The sequence below is a fragment of the Dermacentor silvarum genome, chromosome 4, assembly GCF_013339745.2.
Source record: "Dermacentor silvarum isolate Dsil-2018 chromosome 4, BIME_Dsil_1.4, whole genome shotgun sequence".
Lineage (NCBI taxonomy): Eukaryota > Metazoa > Arthropoda > Arachnida > Ixodida > Ixodidae > Dermacentor > Dermacentor silvarum.
The window spans coordinates 6,417,580-6,436,105 of record NC_051157.2 but is presented as its reverse complement, the minus strand read 5'-3'; the positions used below and the strand labels follow the sequence as shown (position 1 = coordinate 6,436,105).

Sequence of the window (18,526 nt, the reverse complement as noted above, 5' to 3'; positions counted from 1 at the left end):
TTTCTGAATTTTCTAAATTTAGAACTTTTAAGGTTGCAGCGCAGCTCAGAACGAGCAAAAAGGAAGGTTAGTGAGAAGGACAGGAGAACAGGGTCCGCTCATTACCCCTTCCGTTTTGCTCGTTCGGAGCTGCGCTACAAGCTTAAAAGTCGTGACCAACTCACCCAAACTGCTACACTTCCAGATTTCCAATTCATTGAATGATAAATAAGTAAATCATGGAAAAATTGGAAAATAGTAATAAGGCAATCTTTTTGTGTCACAGAGAAAATTATAAATGCCTCGGCAAATGTTTCTGTGGCTCTATCCTAACACCGTGGCTCCAAGTGAGAGTATAACTGAACTGCATAACGGTAGTCCTAGATTGCGAAGTGGAATTTCCAAACATCGTTTTCGATGATTAGAAAACCACCGGCACGATAACAAAAAGTGATCGATGGATTCTGGTTCATTGCAGAGATAGCATAATGGGGATGCCGCCAGACCACATCTGTGCAAGTAAAAATTAAGTTGTGGAATACGGCGACACGGCCTTTTAAATGATACTTCCAAGTTAGAATTACCTGCTAGGACACCACCGTCGGTACTAAGAATAATTTAGATGTATAAAGTCTCTAGATTTTGCTAATGCGAGGCTTTTCTTGTCTTCGCGGTCAAAGAAAACTGCCTATATCTGACTGCAGTGATATGCTCAGTTGCCGGCAGCACAAATATCGCCGGATCTTTTAAAGAAGCTCGTGCTAAAGAATCGGCTATCTCATTAAGTTGGATGTCTCGGTGGCCTGGTACCCATACTAAATGAACTAACCTTAAGTGGGGTGGAGCGAATGTGTAAAACGTGTTCAAAGTAGTCGAATTTGTAGACGCGTTAAGCGCGCTGCATACAGAAAGGGAATCTGTGACGATAACAACTTTTCTAACATTTAGCGGTAACTTTCTCAATGCAAGAACTATTGCCAGAAGTTCGGCCTGAAAAACTGATGTGTAATCTGGTAGGCGAAGTGAAAAACACCAATCGAGGGATGGTGAGTATATTCCCACGCCTGCCTTCTCTTCACACGAGGAAGCATCAGTCGCGATTACATTTATTGGCAAATGGGCCAAATAGTCTTTCAAAAGGGCATTCAAATATGTGGGGGGCAGCAGTTTCGCTTTATTGGAAAAAATGTCTGCAAATTCTATTTTGAGTGACAATGTGGACCTATCAAACGGAATGATTTCCCTAATGCGAACATTTAAAGGTACTAATTGTGCCTGCACAAACACAACCTGTGGTACCGGTATGTAACCGTGGCCACGTGTTCTGAAAAACGTAATTTGGTTGACAAATAAATATACATTCTGTACGTCTAAGAGGAGATACATAAGTTCTTCAGTAGGTTTGAACCGTAAGCATGCGGAATCTCACGTGAAGAGGAGGTAAGCGAGCTTCCTGGTATAACACATTAGTGACATTACTAGCACCGAATTTAGGCAGACCTAAACATAGTCGAAGAGCTTCCCTCTCTAAAAGAACAAGTGGTCTTATTTTATATTTTGCACTTCCGGAAAACAAAACATAGCCAAATTCTAGAATCGGTCGTACGTACATAAGGTAGATCATAATTAGTGTGTCACTTCGCATACCAGAACGCCGGTTACGGATTCTACGTAATAAACCTACGGCTCGTGTCCCTGTCGTTGCAATATTTTCTATGTGAGAACGCCAGTTAAGTTTTCCATCGTATGTGATACCCAGGTACTTAGGCGACTCTTCCTGTGTAATGGTTCTCTGACCATATACTAATGATAACTGTGTCGGCCCGGAAAGCGGAAGGACAAGGACTGCACTTTTGTTTACGTTTTGTGACAGATGAAGATTGCGAAGCCACGTCTCAAGAATACAGATGTACGTTTTCAAAGACAGGTAAAGAGAATTGATGTCTCTTGTTGTCGCTAAAAATGTGATGTCGTCTGCACGTAGATGAACATCCCGGCGCCGTGGAATTGAACAGGTCCAATAGCGAAAGAACCCGTGCGCACTTCGTCGTCGTTTTTATTTCACACACAGACATGCCATGCCTTCAATCAATCAATCAATCAATCAATCAATCAATCAATCAATCAATCAATCAATCAATCAATCAATCAATCAATCAATCAAAGTCTTCATTAAACATAATTATTTAGAAATAATACTATACACAGACATCTCTCGCACGGATCAGTAGATTGAGCAAAGATACTAGGGTATCACTATAACGGAATCGCGCTCATGAATGCGCCGTCTTTCTTATCGTAGAATTGCGGGCGATCTGTTCAACGGATTCAAGACACAATTAACATTCCGCATTTATTTCGGGATGTGCGCACTCTGGAATTTCTGCCCTTGAAATGACGGCTGCACAAGGCGATACAAGGTAGATATCTACCTTGGGCGATACGTGGCTCCCTTGTCATCCAGCGATGTTGTCACCTTGTTGGCAGTTGCTGAGATGACGTATCATGACGTATTGTATGCCGTGCTATGTGTACACATGCATTACTCGTTGATTGTGTTGTAAAGAATTGCGCAGTTTTCCAGCACTCGATTAGTGCTGCTGTAGCGAAGCAGACGATTGCTTATGCAAGGACCTAGGAGATGATAGTTATTTTAACCAGGAAGTCGAACGCAACCCGAACCCTAGCAGTAATTTGGGGCGGAACTGAACCCGAACGCGAAGCAATATTTTTGGAACGTGCCGCAACCCGAACCAAACCTGAACCGATAAAAAATAATAATTATTACCAGTTTGGCACGTAACGGTTCAAGCATATTAAGTGACAACGGGTGCTCAATAGTTTGCACGATTGTTCGAATAACAATACTTCTTCAATCGGCGCACCCTATTAGCAGATTGTTACGAGTTGCATTTTGTGCGAGATACAGAATGGGTCATCATCATCAGCCTGCATTTATGTGCACTGCAGGACGAAGTCCTCTACCTGCGATCTCCAATTACCCCAGTCTTGCGCTAGCTGATTACAACGTGGGCCTGCGAATTTCCTAACTTCATCACCCTGCCTAATTTTCTGGCGTCCTCGACTGCCCTTCCCTTCCCTACAGGCACCCATTCTGTAGCTCTAATGGCCCACCGATCATCCATCCTACGCATTATATTGCCTGCCCAGCACCATTTCTTTCTCTTAGTGTCAGCTAGAATATCGGCTATCCCCGTTTGCTCTCTGATCCACACAGCCCTCTTCCTGTCTCTTAACATTAGGCCTAACATTTTTCGCTTCATCGCTCTTTGTGCGGTCCTTAGAGAATGGGTATGTCCCGGTAACTACGGCAGAGACGCTTACGCTGCTGAATTCGGCCATGCCAGTTGTGTTCTGCATGCGACCGAAAAATTGTTTCAGAGGCTTCGCGGAATCAACATTTCTGGTAACGCTCCCAATTCAGCCGTCTGGTCAACTTGTTACTAAAACTACACAAATTGGGTAAACACGGAGAGCGGAAAAAGCTATGTCCTCGAGGAGAGATATGAACGAGTTCAGCTACTTCACTTATTGTAACCATAACAGTGCGGTCGCCAATGAATGCCGTCACCTTCTCAGTGAGCGGTATTTGCAGCTGCAGTGTAAACGGCACGCGAAATATTCTTTTGTTACGTGCCATCGTTCAACGTACGTTTGGTGCTTAGCGAAGCAGAGTACAATGCTCGTCGAGTTGTAGACATTAGTCGTGGGTAACAATGAGCGTGCTTTTGACTATATATATCTCGGCAAACTCACTCTTGAGTCAACGTCAGACCGAGCCGCGAGTTTCAGTTTGAGTGAGCCCGGCTGAGTAGACTTATTGCTCAACTATACTACCTCAATTGTAATTACGCGCAATGTTCCCCAGATCTTAGAACTAGCAGCGCCATTAATACGGTCAATAATACGCTTGCAAACGTCTGAAATTGACGACGGCCAAATAGTCTTCCGTTAGTCGGAGACCTATACATGACCTTTTAAATAAAAAATGGTCTCTAACCCATGCTGTGAATGTGGTTGGACAGCGAAGCTGTAAACGACAACTAGGACGATTACCCATTGCGACGTAGCTTGAAATTATTCACATGGCGACATTCACATGCACTTTACCTAATTATTAGCCAAACACGTTTCGACGGCCTGTTACTTGGCTTGCGCGGCTACTTCGTGCATCTACAAAGAGTGGACCAGACGCCTCGTATGTACGCTGCTCCTCAGGCGTCACGCATAGCAATTGTTAGGCGGGTTCTTCTTTATGTACGAAAGTGCAGCTGGGCCACTACAGTCCGGCTGTCATCGCAGCGGCAGCTTGCGCAACAGTAATCTTTACCGGGAAGCGGGGAGTGCTTCGCATGGCATGTAGGCGCAGGAGCGTCTTACCATCAATTTTGTGGTTGGAATGCTCGTTTTGAGCTTGCTCTTTATTGCAACGTATGCTGTTCTCTTCTGTATGTTGCATGCGTGATTCTAAAGAATGTATACACTGTTCGCTTCACTTGACTGAGGGCTTGTAGCCTCTACCTTACGGGGGTATGAACCATTGGGGGTATGAGCCATTGATGATAGTTTTCTGTCGACGTTACGCCATGAAGAAATCCCGGGATCCTAGCCAAAGACAGCTTCGCTGTAAAAAGCGCTACTAGCTGGCTTTCTAGCGTTCAAGTAATTGCAATAGAAATTACGTAAAAACTTCCAATTAGCAACAGGCCGATGAGCAAGAAATGCTACTGGGCCCTTGGGCGGACATAACATCAACGAAGCGCGATATCCAGGCTCTCTCAGACGTTAACGCCAGCTTGGAATCAAGGCTGTGATTGGGCCATTCGGACAATAATGCATATAGTCGCATCCTACTACCCATCCTCATGATCCTTCCTCCTGGTATCCTTGTTCCTCCTCCTCCCTATGCAGAGAACAGGACTCTCTGCGTTTCCTCAATGAATTCTCCTCGCTTCACATAGGTTCTAGCAGGGCTGTTGAATCTGCATAATTATTTTGTCGCTACGTGCGGCCTGACGAGCAACACGCGTAATCTTTCTGCGTAGCTTAGCTGCAGAGCCGAGCTTTTTTTACACAATAATTCAATGCTGTCTTTCTGTAATTATTATTGTAAATTCGTAATTTCATTGGTAAATGTTTGCCTCCTCTTGACAAAACTTGCGTATGCGCCATGCGGACAAGTCGATAGTATTATGCAGCATATCGCCATGGGGCAAGATAAAATCGACTGCGTCGAACTGGTTTGCGAACCGGCTTAACCTTTATAATCAATATTTATAATAGACGTTATCACAATAATGTAACCTTATAATATATTATAATAAACCTTATAATTATAATGTAATAACCCTTATAATAAATATTTATTTCTCCGAACCGGAACGAAATCGAAGGGCGTTGAACCCGAGCGGAACCGGTGTTTTTTTCGGTATGACAACCTGATGTTAACTAAACGTTGCCATTACTCGCTGCGCGTTACTTTAGCTATACCTGCAAAGGTGCGTGACAGTGAGTTACTAAACTTATGTTAGTAACCGCTTCACAGTTCTTTATCGACGCATAAATTGCAAGTGGAGGCTCACAGCAACTGCAAAGGTAGTTTCCCCATTTTCCCCACCAATATTGCATTGCAGCGGAAGGGGTATCGCACGGGCACATTTCCGAAATGGAGCCGATGTCCCTAGCTGAATGAGAATCTTCTCTAGGCACCTGGTCAAGACGGTTATTGCACCGTTACAATTTAAAGAGAAACAGGAAGTGGAGCAGCGATGGTGCCGTCGCGGGAAAAGCTATACCGCGTGTGTGCTTTGAGATTCTGGTGCATTGACACTGTCAGATTGTAGGCATAGATGCTAGAAGGTTACAGAAAGTTATAATCGCTTCTTATTGTATAACACAGAAAATAAAGGAAAGCACCAACACAAGACACACGCTTGTTCACATGTACGAGTAGGAGGCGATGACGTAAGCACTCGCCGCTTCTCTGTCACGATGAACTTTATTTTCATCACGAGAACAATAAGTCAAAATCGCTTCCTGGACATCTAAATGTTTTCTCAATGCTCAAGAATAGTTTTCAGTGGGCTGCGTACGTCATTTAGCGATGAAAGAAGTGCGCGGTAGATGGAGTAGATCTGATTCTCATTGGTTGTTCTGTTGATTTCGTGGCAGTAATAACACATTCCCCGACACCCTTCACTGTATTTTGAGCTCTTAAATAGGCTCGAAAGCTACGATAACTCCCGAAGAGAGCAGACGCCTTGTCTGCGAGAGGTGTGTGGTCGGCCTCATAGGCTAATCATCCGCCTGTGGGGACGCTCTAACTGTCACGTAAAACCACAGGCCGAAAGAGCGAGGCCTCTCTTGTCTGTCCGGGAATTGTTGCTCACACATGAGCGTGAAACATCAACGTGCCCCATCCGCGTCTTTTCTTCAGTCCTCGTACGTGTCTGCTGCACAGTGGCCAATGTAACCAAATAACGTAGGGTCGAACATATTGTCACGTACGAGTATGTGTCGCTGTGGACAAAATGACGCTGTGAGGTGAAGAGGAGGTTGAATTGTCTCGGAGATCGGCAGATGGTATTACCCTGGCCACTGAGTTACAACCTTGTAACTGTATATGTTGTAAATACATATATTTTCTCCACGTAACAATATGCCATGACAACATGGATATGGAACACGCGAATAATATGGCGCCATGATGACAGGTTACATTTCGGTGCGTCCTGTGTGATGCTTTTTTTTCATTTTTGCTTTAATCTTGTTATTAAATAATACTGGAGCTTGGTCTCCCCGTCCCGACGTGGGTGCGGCCCGCGGCTTCGTCGCCTCCCCGAGAGGGGGCAACGGAGCTTCTCAGGACCTTCATTAAAGTTCTTTGTCTGTCTGTCTGGACTTTTCTAGCTTGTCGCGCATCCATTCTGCGCTGCCTTGTCTCTTTCTAACAACGTCTCATCTGCAAACGAAGCTCAGCGCAGGTGCGTGACAGCTAACGACGAACGGATGGCAGCGTCGCTACTCCGTCAATGCCGCACGATGAGTGGCTGAAACATCGCGCTTCGTCGGCTTGTTTCGTCATGCCCGCTGCCAAAAAAGAAGTAATATTTTCTCTGGCTCGCTGATGGCACGTAAACACATCAGCGTTTGCACAACAGACGTTAACTTGGCCTCAGTCGTTGCCCTCCACGATGCAGGAGAGCGCGATGTGAATAATTTATCAGGACCGAAGCCCTTCCGTTGTGCATTTTGCAATTTCATCCCCCTACAGCTCGGGTGTTCCTATCTAAATACACGGGAACGGAGAAGCCGTTTTTTTCGGCAACCACTGCACCGAATTCGATGAGGTTTGTTGCATTTTAAAAGAAAAAAAGTAAAACCTAATGAACGAAAGAACTAGATTAAAAAAAAAGAAACTACCAGGTTTACATCTCTGAAACTAAGCAATGAAAAACTATATAACAATTATGTAAACTACGTACACCATAATAATATACCTGAAGCGGACAAAATCGATTGTACACGGCTCTGAAATATGTCGCACATTTGTGAGAACGACCTTTGCAAGACCCCCATAAACATTTTCATTTAAGCTCTAGATACCACTTAGGCGCACTGGCAAATGCAGTTTGCTGAACAGCGACATCTGGTTTTCGTACAGCGGTACGAATTTGTAAACTTTGTCGTTCTATTTCTTTTTGAAGCTTATAATTCAATTTTCGTAAAAACGTCCAAGTCCAAAACAAAATTCCGCTTGCTACATTCCCTAGAATATAACTTTCTCCCTCACATGTGCTAAATTTCATCCAAATCATTCGCTTCATTCCTTCAAAAAGTAGTTGTCTCTTAAGCACTACTTCTTTTTACGCAAGGTCATGTGGGTTCTGTCATGCTAATTCTACAGAAGCAAGGCACAACGCGGAGGGAAGTACCGCCATATTGGAATAAGGTCCTGGCTTGAGGCATTGTGGTATTTAGACAACCCTGTCTCTTGCAGTTAGAAAATCGTCGCACAACGGCATAAGGGCTGTTTTGAACTGCCTTTATAGTTTCCTGATCCAGATGTCTTGTGGTAGAGATGAATGTGCCTTAAATGGTGGTACTATTGTACGGAAAGCTAGCGCGCTAACTCTGTATCGTATTCCTTCGTGTTACGCGCATGGGTGAAATATCCCCGTGAATTCCTTCGCTTTTGTCCAGCCTTCTAGCGATTCACAACGTTTTTAATGTTCCGTGCTGTGTTAACACATTAACTTCTGTTTCGGGCAAATGAAAACACCCACAGCTTCGTCCACTCTTTCGCGTTGGAGATGAGCGAATCATGCGAGGCAGGCACGCACGCACACACGGTGTTCTATTTGGTTATCTTTAATCATTCCTGGCCTCCATTCTGTCCTGTGGCGCATCTGCTTGTATCCAAATTCAACGTGGAAAGAGTCGCCGGCGCCAACATCTTCTAGTAACCATGTATTCGAGAAAGTCCCCCCTATCACGTTCTTCTTGAGTGACTCCGCAATCAATCAATCAATCAATCAATCAATCAATCAATCAATCAATCAATCAATCAATCAATCAATCAATCAATCAATCAATCAATCAATCAATCAATAATGTCACTCACGTGTGCACTGTGCTTCCAGTCCGTTCCCGTAGAATCCAGGCGCGCACAGGCAGGCACTGAGGCCCGTCGACAGGGAGCAGCCACACACCGCGTTCTTGTCGCAGCAGCTGTGCTCCGCGGCCATCGTCCTGCGGCAGAAGCGGTCGCAGTCTCGTGGGTTGTCCCTCACCGTCCACCGGTCCGTCGGCACAGCTGCATGCGTGAAAACGGATAGCGCGCTCGACAGCCCTTTCCCGTGCGTCGATTGGTATACACGGCAATCTCGTGTATTGCGAGAGCCTGCTCGCAACCAAAAAACAAAGTAAAATAAAAAGAAATCAAGGCTGTGGCTTTAAAACCATAATCTGACTATAAGGCACGCCGTAAGGAGGGGGCTCCAGTATAATTTCGACCACCTAAGTACACGGACGTGCTTTCTATGTTTAGCGTTCCGCCGCCATCAGAATGCGGCTACCACGGCCGAGGTCGAACCCGCGACCTCGAGCTCAGCAGAGCACCGCCATAGCTACCTCGGCGGGTGCCCTCAGCCAAAGACATGGCAGTACGCGAAGGGTCAAGAGGTGCCTCGAAAATAAAAGAATGAAATGGCCGCGTCTCTGCATGTGTGGTTCGCTGCGAATGACGTCTACAGTGCGTAGTGGGCCAACCGGCATACATGTCCGCGGCATCTCCACTGCAGGGTACCGTAAAAACCGGAATATAGGTCGAACCGGAATATAGGTCGACCCCCCAACTAAGCAATTCTGTTGTATCGTGCATGATACTGAAAGGAGGCATTACAGACTACAAATTCTAAAAATGAAAAACATATTTTTCAATGGCAAAAGTACCGAAAGACACCCTTACCTTTAAACAAATGCGACTCAGCCGGTTGCACAATGGTGACAGTATTCATTCAAATGCTGCTCCGTGCCGTGATGATAAGGTGCTGACAAACACGCGGCTCGATGGTCGCATGATACAAAGCCCACGGCAACCAGCCAGGTTGAGGTGGGCTTCCGCGTACTCAATCGACTTTTTCTTGAAGGCGACGTTGAATTGCCGTCGGCTTCCGCTCATTTTGAAACAAAATGTGAAAAAGCAGCCTGAATGCGATGGCGAAGGCGGCTGTTTACTTCATCTTCCCATTGTTGCAAGACTTCCGTAGTTTTTCCGCAAATGTCCGGTATATAAGACGAGGTTCGACTTTTCGCAATGGTTTTTTGAAAAAAATCACAGCATATCCACGGGGTGAATGATGATGAGTGGGCGAAGCTCCGGAGGGAATCATCGGATCTCCCGCTTAAGGGGACGCTAGCACAAACGCGTTAGAAACGTGCAGTACTCTCTAGTAAGGGGGAGCGGCCACAGCGTCTTACGCAGCCATTTACACATGCCGGAACGTGCACCGCGTTTGCCGACGCCATCACATGACTGCCGAGAGAGTATACCCCCCGTATTCATAAACGCTCCTCGACTTGAACTTGACTTGCCACCACCTTGGGCAGCGCGTTCGAAACGCGTTGAAGGTAAGGCGGAGAGGCCACAGCGTCTTACACCAGCTGTCTTACACACGGGCCGTAACGCGCTAGCACAAACGCGTTAGAAACGCGCTAGAAACGCGGCCTTTCGTTAATGTTGGGTATTTATTGCCATCGTGGTGCGTGTGTCTATGTGCTCTTCGTGGCGTAGTGGGCTAACGCCGCGCGCTCGGAAGCGAGGGGTCCCTGGTTCGATTCCGCGCTACGGACACAACATCGGAATTTGTTTTCTCATTTTTCTCAGACTGGTTACACACTACTGCTACTACGACGGGGACGGAACGGGTGCCGCTATAAGGAGCTTCGCTCCTAAAAAAAGTTCGACCTATATTCCGGGTTTTACGGTAGTTTTGATTATGCTCTGCGGACAGGCACATTCGCAGAGCAGCGTGCCTACATTGTTTGACTATACAGTTCCCCGCTCTATTTTAGGACTAGATGACGAGGACGAAGAAGCTAGTGGTTGCTGCTGCGGAATAGTTTATCATGATGACTGTTCCACTTTGAACACCGAGCAAAATACGTCTTTCTCTAATATTTTTTTCTGAGCTTTCATCCATTTTGTTCAAACCGCCCAATTTTTGACGATCCTCCCCACTGGGTGTGTTGCCATTTGTCCAGAGGAACTCAACGACAACAAACAGCCGTTCGCTACGATCTGACCACTTTGCCCTTTCCTCTCGCGGCCAACTGGTGGAGGTGCTGGGTAAACGAACGTCCGATGCCCACTGGACCTGAGCCAGAAGCTAACAACGCCAGCACTTCAGCGACGGCAGAAATTTCTCGAAGCCGCTGCCGCCTCTAAGGCCTCCCACCACAGTACGGTCCGCTGGCAAGCTCCGCGAAAGAAATGTCAACAACGGCAAATCAAATCGAGCAGATTCCCACTGCTTCAATACCGTGAATTGTCAACGCACCTCGCACGCCTAAACCGTTGCACTATGATGCTTTCGAAGATGTAGAAGACTGGCTATACTCTTCAGACCGGGTCGCCACATTTAATGACTGGAATGGTAAGTTCAAGATTGTTTATTTCTCACTTGAAGGCTTGGCACGAGTGTGGCACGAGTACCGTGAAGCTTTGTCCACGAGATGGCCAGAATTACACTGGCAGCTTTGTGACGCCTACATTATCACCGGAAGGAAAGAACGAGCCGAAGAGGCTCTGTCGTCGAGGAATCAAAGGCCCAACGAGAGCGTTGGCATGTTTGTGGAAGACATGTCGCGATTGTGCCGTCGGGCTGACCCAGCAAAGCCAGAAGAGAAGAAGGTGCGTCTGTTAATGCTAGGTGTCAAGGAACAACTTTTTACAGGCCTCGTACGCAACCCTCCTACAACGGTGGTTGAGTTTTTCCGTGAGTCGACAACTATGGAGCGGATGCTTCGGCAGTGGCTGTCACCGTCTTAACGCCAGACCACCATAGCCGCGGTATGCTCACTTGTGCGGGAAAATGACAGTGAAGCCTTCACCGAACTTATACGGCAGGATTTTCGGGAGGAAACACAAAAGCTTCAGCCAGTGGGTTCCCCGAGTAGAGCTGCCATTACAGATGTGATTCGGGAGGAAATCTGGCCGGTGATTCAGCCCTTGCACCCAACACCGGCTACACTTCCGCTCTCGCTCTCGTACGCGAATGCCCTACAGATCTCGACGCCATCGACGGCTCGTTTCTCGCCCTCACCTGCGGAGTCTCCTCGGCGTTTCAGTCGAATACATTGGCCTACTATGCCACCAGACTTTCATCCTGGCCCGCGGAAGTCGACAGTACGGCGCGCTCCTATAATCGTGGGGAAGCAGGACACCTGTACCGCGACTGCCCCTACCGACTGAATGGCCTGCGTGGATTCCGCCCAGGCGCGCGTTGTTCGCGCTATGGTGAGTGACCCGAGAAAATCGAGGAGTACATGGCAAATAATCACGTTTCTCCTGCCGCTCACCGGCCTCAATCGTGGTCGCCGTCACCTCGTCGTCCTGAGTCCCCAAACCACACCTGACCCACCTTTGATTCCACTGGTGCCAGCGGCGCAAGCCCGCACCAGGGAAACTAGGAACGGTGACCTCAGGGGTTAACGCCACTGTCGAGCTAACTGGCAAATATTCTCCTTCGACGCCACCCCCCAACGATGTGCCACTGACGCCTTCTTCCGCAACCACCGACAGAACTTCCGCCGCTGTTTCCGTTGATCCCGGTCACTGCACTTGTCGGCACTGGAGTCAATTATTCGGTCATGAGCGCCTAACTCGCCACTCATCTCCGCAACGTACTGACCACATGGGACGGCCCGCAGCTGAGCACTGCTGGTAGTGATCTCGTGTGACCCATTGGACGGTGCACCGCCAGACTTCAAATACTTAAGTCGACTTACGTCAGATCTTTCCTCGGGTTGCCCAAGTGTACCCGGCCGGTTATTTTGGGTATGGATTTTATGCAGGGATATCGGGCGATAAATAATCTACGTGGCTTGCTAGTCACTTTTTACAGCGAAGCTGTGTATGGCGACCCCCGCAAATTTTCTACGTACGTGCGTGCACACCGTCGCATCGACAAAGAAAAAATTTCTGTCTCCAGAGCTAGTGTAATTTTTAGTTTCTGCGTAACAGAATTAGGTTTTCTCGTACGTTCAAATTACAATCCGATGCTAACATGTCTGCAGGTTGTGTGCAAGTCGTACTTCACAAATTATGTGACGCACTTTACTTTGGGAAGTTGAATTAGTTCAATAACACACTTGCGCCAGGCGGAGGGTCTTCTATAGAATGAGGATATATGCTGCACTCCGGCACACCTGATTGAGCGCGTTACGAACGTCTGCACACGATGCATCTGTCCTCGATGAGTGGGCGCTCTGTCCGTTGCATCGGTCGCGCCGAGTGTGCTGCGACCATAATGGACATCAGGGCAAGAGTGTTAAAAAATTACAGTGACGTTTAATTCGTGAACGCGGGTTACGCGCAAAGCGTATGGACGCCGCGAACGTGCACCGCGGCGTCGAAGCACCAAAGGAAAGGTGCGAACGAGGTCGTGGACGCTACATTAATCTCGACGGTGCGACGCCTTGTGGGTGATGGCGCTTGTGCAACGTCGGCAACAGCTTCGCTGTGCATCCACTTTCACAGGGTGGAATGAAGCGCTTTCTCCCGACTCACACGTGGAGAGTGAACATAAGCGTGCAGCTTTACGTGTTGTCTATGATTCCGTAACGTTACCGACTCGAAGTACGTCTTCTTCCTTGTCCAGTGCTCACAAGAGCAGCGAAGTACAGGCATCGCTGAAAGGAAGCTCACCTTGTTGCTTGACCGCCGTCGTTACTGGTCTCGTTGAGCTCCAAAAAAGGCGGACTACAATCTTGGTTACCAACTTCAGTGGTGAATGCAAGCACTTTCCGCAGCAGATCACCATCGCCTACTCGGAGGCCCTAGACGAGTTCAATGACTGCCCTTCGTTTGCGACACGCTCGGCGGAGGGAAACTACCATATGGACATGACCAGTCAAATCAACGTCAATCCACAGCTAGAACGGGACAGGCTTATCAGTTTTCTGTCTTCGTTTCATGACTGTTTCGCCACTACATCGAACGTCAAACAGACTCCTCTCAACAAGCACATAATTATCACTGAACCAGACACCCTACCCGTGCAACAACATGCTTACCGCGTATCACAGAAAGAACAAGATGCCATTCGTCTCCAAGTGAAACAGATGCTTGATGACGACGTCATCCAACCATCGACAAGTCCGTGGGCGTTACCTGTTGTCATGGTTAAAAAGAAAGATGGTTCTCTACGCTTCTGCGTAGATTATCACAAACTAAACAAGATTATCAAAGACGACGTTTATCCGCTTACCGCGTATTGATGAATCTTTAGATGGCCTGCGACACGTTACTTCTCTTCGATGGATCTGCGCAGCGGGTACTGGCAAATTGATGTTGACGAAAGGGATCGGGAAAAACAGCGTTCATTACACCTGACGGCCTACACGAATTTGAAGTCCTTGCTTTCCGATTGTGTTCTGCTCCAGTCACTTTTCAACGCATGATGGACACAGTTTTATCTGACCTCAAGGGGCATTCGTGTGTTGTGTACTTGGATGACGTAGCTGCTTTCTCTACGACCTTTGAGCAACACATTGAGCTGTTGAAGGCAGTTTTTCAGGCCATCCGCACGGCGGGTTAAATGCCATTGTGGATATGAGGAGCTAACATTGTCAGCAGTGCCGGCATTTGCCCTGACCCTGAGAAAACTAGGGTTGTTGCTTTGTTCCCGATACCGCAGACAAAGCACGAGGTACGCCGATTTTGAGGACTTTCTGCGTTTTCCCGCCGTTTCTAAAATCGCCGAACCCTTGCAACTCCTCGTCAAGGATTACGTGACCTTTGTTGGGGCCTGTACTGTCCATGCATAGCACTTTTTGGAATGTAGGAAGGCAACCCTGGTAGGGAGCAGGGGAGCTTCCAAGATGGCTGCGATGTAGCAGAAATGAACCCGTGTGCGTTCCCGACACAATCGGTCGTAATCAGTCGTATTACTCCAACTGCGACACGTTACAATGGCGACGAGGATGCGTCTGAACTACGTGAAGGCTGCCAAGCAACTATTTTAAACGGAACGAATATAAGAGCACACATCGACCGAACTTCTACTTTGCGGTATGGCGCACAGCATGCTTCCCTCGTTTCCTTTCTTCGACGCGCGTGCCACTGACGCCAACAACGTCGGCACCGAATGGTTGAAGGGGGTTAAACGCTTCGAAAACTTCATCGAAGCCTGCGGCATCACAGCCGATGCCCGGAAGACACTCTCAAGCTTTCCACGAGCTTCAGCAACGTCTGCAGATGCCGCCGATCCTTGGGCACTTTGACGCAGAAGCCCACACAGAAGTACACACTCATGCTAGCAACGTTGGTCTTGGAGCCATCCTCGTGCAATTTCAAGCAGGTGTCGTGAGCGTTATTGCCTACGCAAGCCGCACTTTCTCATCTGCTGAGAAAAATAATTCGACAACTGAAAAAGAGTGTTTGGTAGTCGCGTGGGCTATTACCAAGTTCCGGCCATACTTGTCCAGTCGCCAATTTCCAGTTGTCAGCAACCGCCACTCTCTCTGCTGGTTGGTGAATCTCAAGGTTCCTTCCGGCCGTCTCGCAAGATGGAGCCTTCGGTCGGAGAAATTTGTTGCAACAATTGTCCCCAAGCCCGGCCAGAAGCACACCGACGCTGACTGTCTTTCCCACACCTCCGTCGAAACCACTCCAAAAGATACTGAGGAGAACTGTGGCTTCCTTTCTGCTCTCATATCTTGTAACCTTGTTCAACAGCAACACAACAATCCATATCTGCTAACACTGATTAAACACCTCGAAGGACGCCGCCCGTAAACCCCGCGAAAGTTCGCGCGTCACTTGTCATCTGTTTATCTTCGTAATGAGGTTCTGTACAATCGAAACTTCCATCCTAGAGAAAACATGTACCTGCTCGTTGTCCCGGCTACACCCCGTAAAGACATTTTACGTGCGTGCCACGACGAACCATCTTTCGGACACCTTGGTTTCACGCGTACCTTGGCAAGGCTGAAGCACAAGTGCTACTGGCTAAAACTTGCGAAAACCGTCAAGCACTACGTCAGAACTTGCCGCGACTGCCAGCGTCGCAAGGTTCCACTCATGAAACCGGCTGGTCACCTCCAGCCCATTCGTCCCCGTCATGCACACTTTGAGCAAATCGGGGTGAATTTACTAGGCCTGTTTCCCAAGTCATCTACCTGATAACCGCTGGACTGTTGTCGCCACCGACCACTGGACAAGGTACTGCGAAACCCTTCAGCGCGCTGCAGCTGTGGCTAACTTCGTCAAAAACATAGTGCTCCGCTTCGATGCCCCAGCTTTCGTCATCACAGATCACGGCAATAGTTCGCAGCACAGCTGTTGCGAGAAATCCTACAGCTCAGTGGTACCGCGTATCGTACAGCAACTGCGTACCACCCGCTGTGACCAATGGTTTAACTGAGCCTCTCAACAAAACGATTGCAGTTTTTTTTCCATGTACGTCGCCATGGATCACAAGAACTGGGACGTGGTTCTATATGTCACAATCACCTAAAATACTGCGCTCCAGGAAACCACCGACTTTATCCCTTTTTGCCTGGTTCATGGCCGCGAAGTCACCAAAATTCTTGACTTGATGCTTCTTCCCACTGCGTCTAATGCGACCACGCCAGATACCGACGACTTTGTTCAGCGGGATGAAGATACAAGACGGATTGCGCTGCTCCATATTTTGTCTCAGCAAAGTCATGATGCTTGCCAATACAGCCGCCACAGACCCGTAACATACAATGCCGGCCATCTTGTGTGGGTATGGACTCTTAATGGACAACGAGAACGCTCCGAAAAATTACTGCACCGTTACGTTGGACCTTACAGAGTTCTGCACCACGTAAGCGAAGTGAACTACGAAGTTCTTTTTTATTTGCTTTCTTTCTGCTTCAGCCGCCCCTGCAACTTTCCTGACTCAGCTCATACCTCGTCTTTTGTGCCGGGGCATCGAGACGATGCCCTTTTTGTGGGGCAGGGATATAATGCTACGCTCTACTTTAGGACTAGATGACGAGGAAGAAGAAATTATAGGTTGATGCTGCCGAATAGTTAACAACCGTTCGCTCCGATCTGACGGCTTTGCTGTTTCCTCCCACGACAACGTTTTCATATTCCTGAAGAGTGGAATTTTAAAGCAAATTCAATTTATCGCGCGTGTCTCGCATATAATTTTTGTGAAGTTTCGAGCTCTCTTATACGATGTCTTGGAGACAACATGCTTGACTGGGCATACGTTTGCGTTTTCCATGTGCAGTTTCTGAGCACTGTGCTGAACATGGCCAATGTGCGTTGTATATCGCTTGGCAAGACACGTCAAGGGAAGCTAAGGAAGCAGTTAATTATTTAGTTAACTGCAACAGTCCCCCGATAGCACCGTCTCCGTGAATATTTCGCTGTACCATATGCAGCAGCTTACGCAGGAAAGCTATAGTGCATTTACATTAATTTGCCATTTTTCAAGCGTCGTAATGCCTCGCCTTTTAAAGTCCTTTTGGAAGTCTCGTAACAGTGCATGAAAGAAAGCAACATCAAAAGACACGCGGCGGAATGACGGCCGCTTTTTTTTTCTCTGCGCTTGTTAGCACGCTGTGTCACAAGGTATAGCTTACAACACGATCGGCACTTGGCAGCCTACATTTAATGAGATGATGACTTCTCTCGTTTTAGCTTCCCTTATACGTCTACCGTACGTACGCTTCACGTAAGCACATTTCAATTGTTTGCTTTTTTCTGCATTTTCGCTAACTGACTTAACAAATGAAGTGCCTGTTTATTTTCACGCTGTCGGCGAGCTAAACGAAATAACCGGCTGCTGCATATATAGGTACGGCAACAGGTGCGCGCACAATAACAGTTTTTATGAAAGCGCCAAGTGAAATTATTGTAGCGCATTCTTCGATTCGAAACAAATAGCACCCAGCGCTGAATTCGATCTGCCAAGTCATTCCATTTATTAATATATCAGCACGCGCTTCATGCAAGATGGCGATTCTCGCCGAAAGATTTGGGCTGTCACGTTGGGGCAGAAGGGGCCAATTTTCAACATGCGTAGAATGCGCAATACAGAATCCTTTACGGCGCGTCAGGCAAAACGCAGAGGTCATTGCGAAAGCGGAGAAGTGGAACAACCTCGCGACAGTCCTCGTGACCGCGGCCTGCACGAGTATGAATCCCATTAAGCGCAGCTCGGCAAGGAAAGCGGTTGTAGCGGAAAGAGCAGAGCACGCCATCAGTTAGCCGCCTTGTTTACCGCACAGGAAGGGGTGCGTGGCCTACATATCTGACGCGACACACGAATCGAGCCACTCCGAATGGTCTTCATTACGAGCGCCGCGCTTGAACGGCGCGCTCTGTCGCTGCGCTTTATCGCGATCGGCTGACCCCGCGCGTCCTAAAACGGAAGGGCTCGACCGGAAAGCTACGTAAAGTAAAAATACCAGTCGCCTCCGAGCGAAGCAGCAGTGCGAAAGGGTTGGCACAGATTGAGAGCAAGGGGCCTTGAGCGCCGCTGCTCGCTCGAACGCCTCTCGAGTTGTGTGCAGCGAATCGCGCCCAGGAATGGCGACAGTGCATTGTGCCTGGAGACGGCAACGCCACCGCGTACCAAAAGGCCGGGTTCGCTATCAAGCACCCACAAGCTATCGTGGTCCGCACATGTAGAGGTCACGATGGGGTCCCCGTTTGAAGAGAGGCGATGGTGACCCTGGGTCACCCAGTTGGGTCGGATGACTGTGAAGTCGACGACAGAAAAAAATAATTCTGGCGCTTGGTTTTGTATGAACTGTCTGT

At 47.9% G+C, this 18,526-nt stretch overlaps 1 protein-coding gene across 1 annotated transcript in view; it reads right to left on the bottom strand.

Annotated features, from left to right (window-relative positions):
• Positions 1 to 18,526, bottom strand: part of LOC119449364 (sushi, von Willebrand factor type A, EGF and pentraxin domain-containing protein 1) — a 128,432-nt gene that overhangs the window by 70,888 nt on the left and 39,018 nt on the right. Inside the window, exon 5 of the mRNA XM_037712536.2 lies at positions 8,624 to 8,815. Coding sequence (XP_037568464.1) covers positions 8,624 to 8,815 — 192 coding nt within the window. The remainder of the gene's footprint in view (positions 1 to 8,623; positions 8,816 to 18,526) is intronic.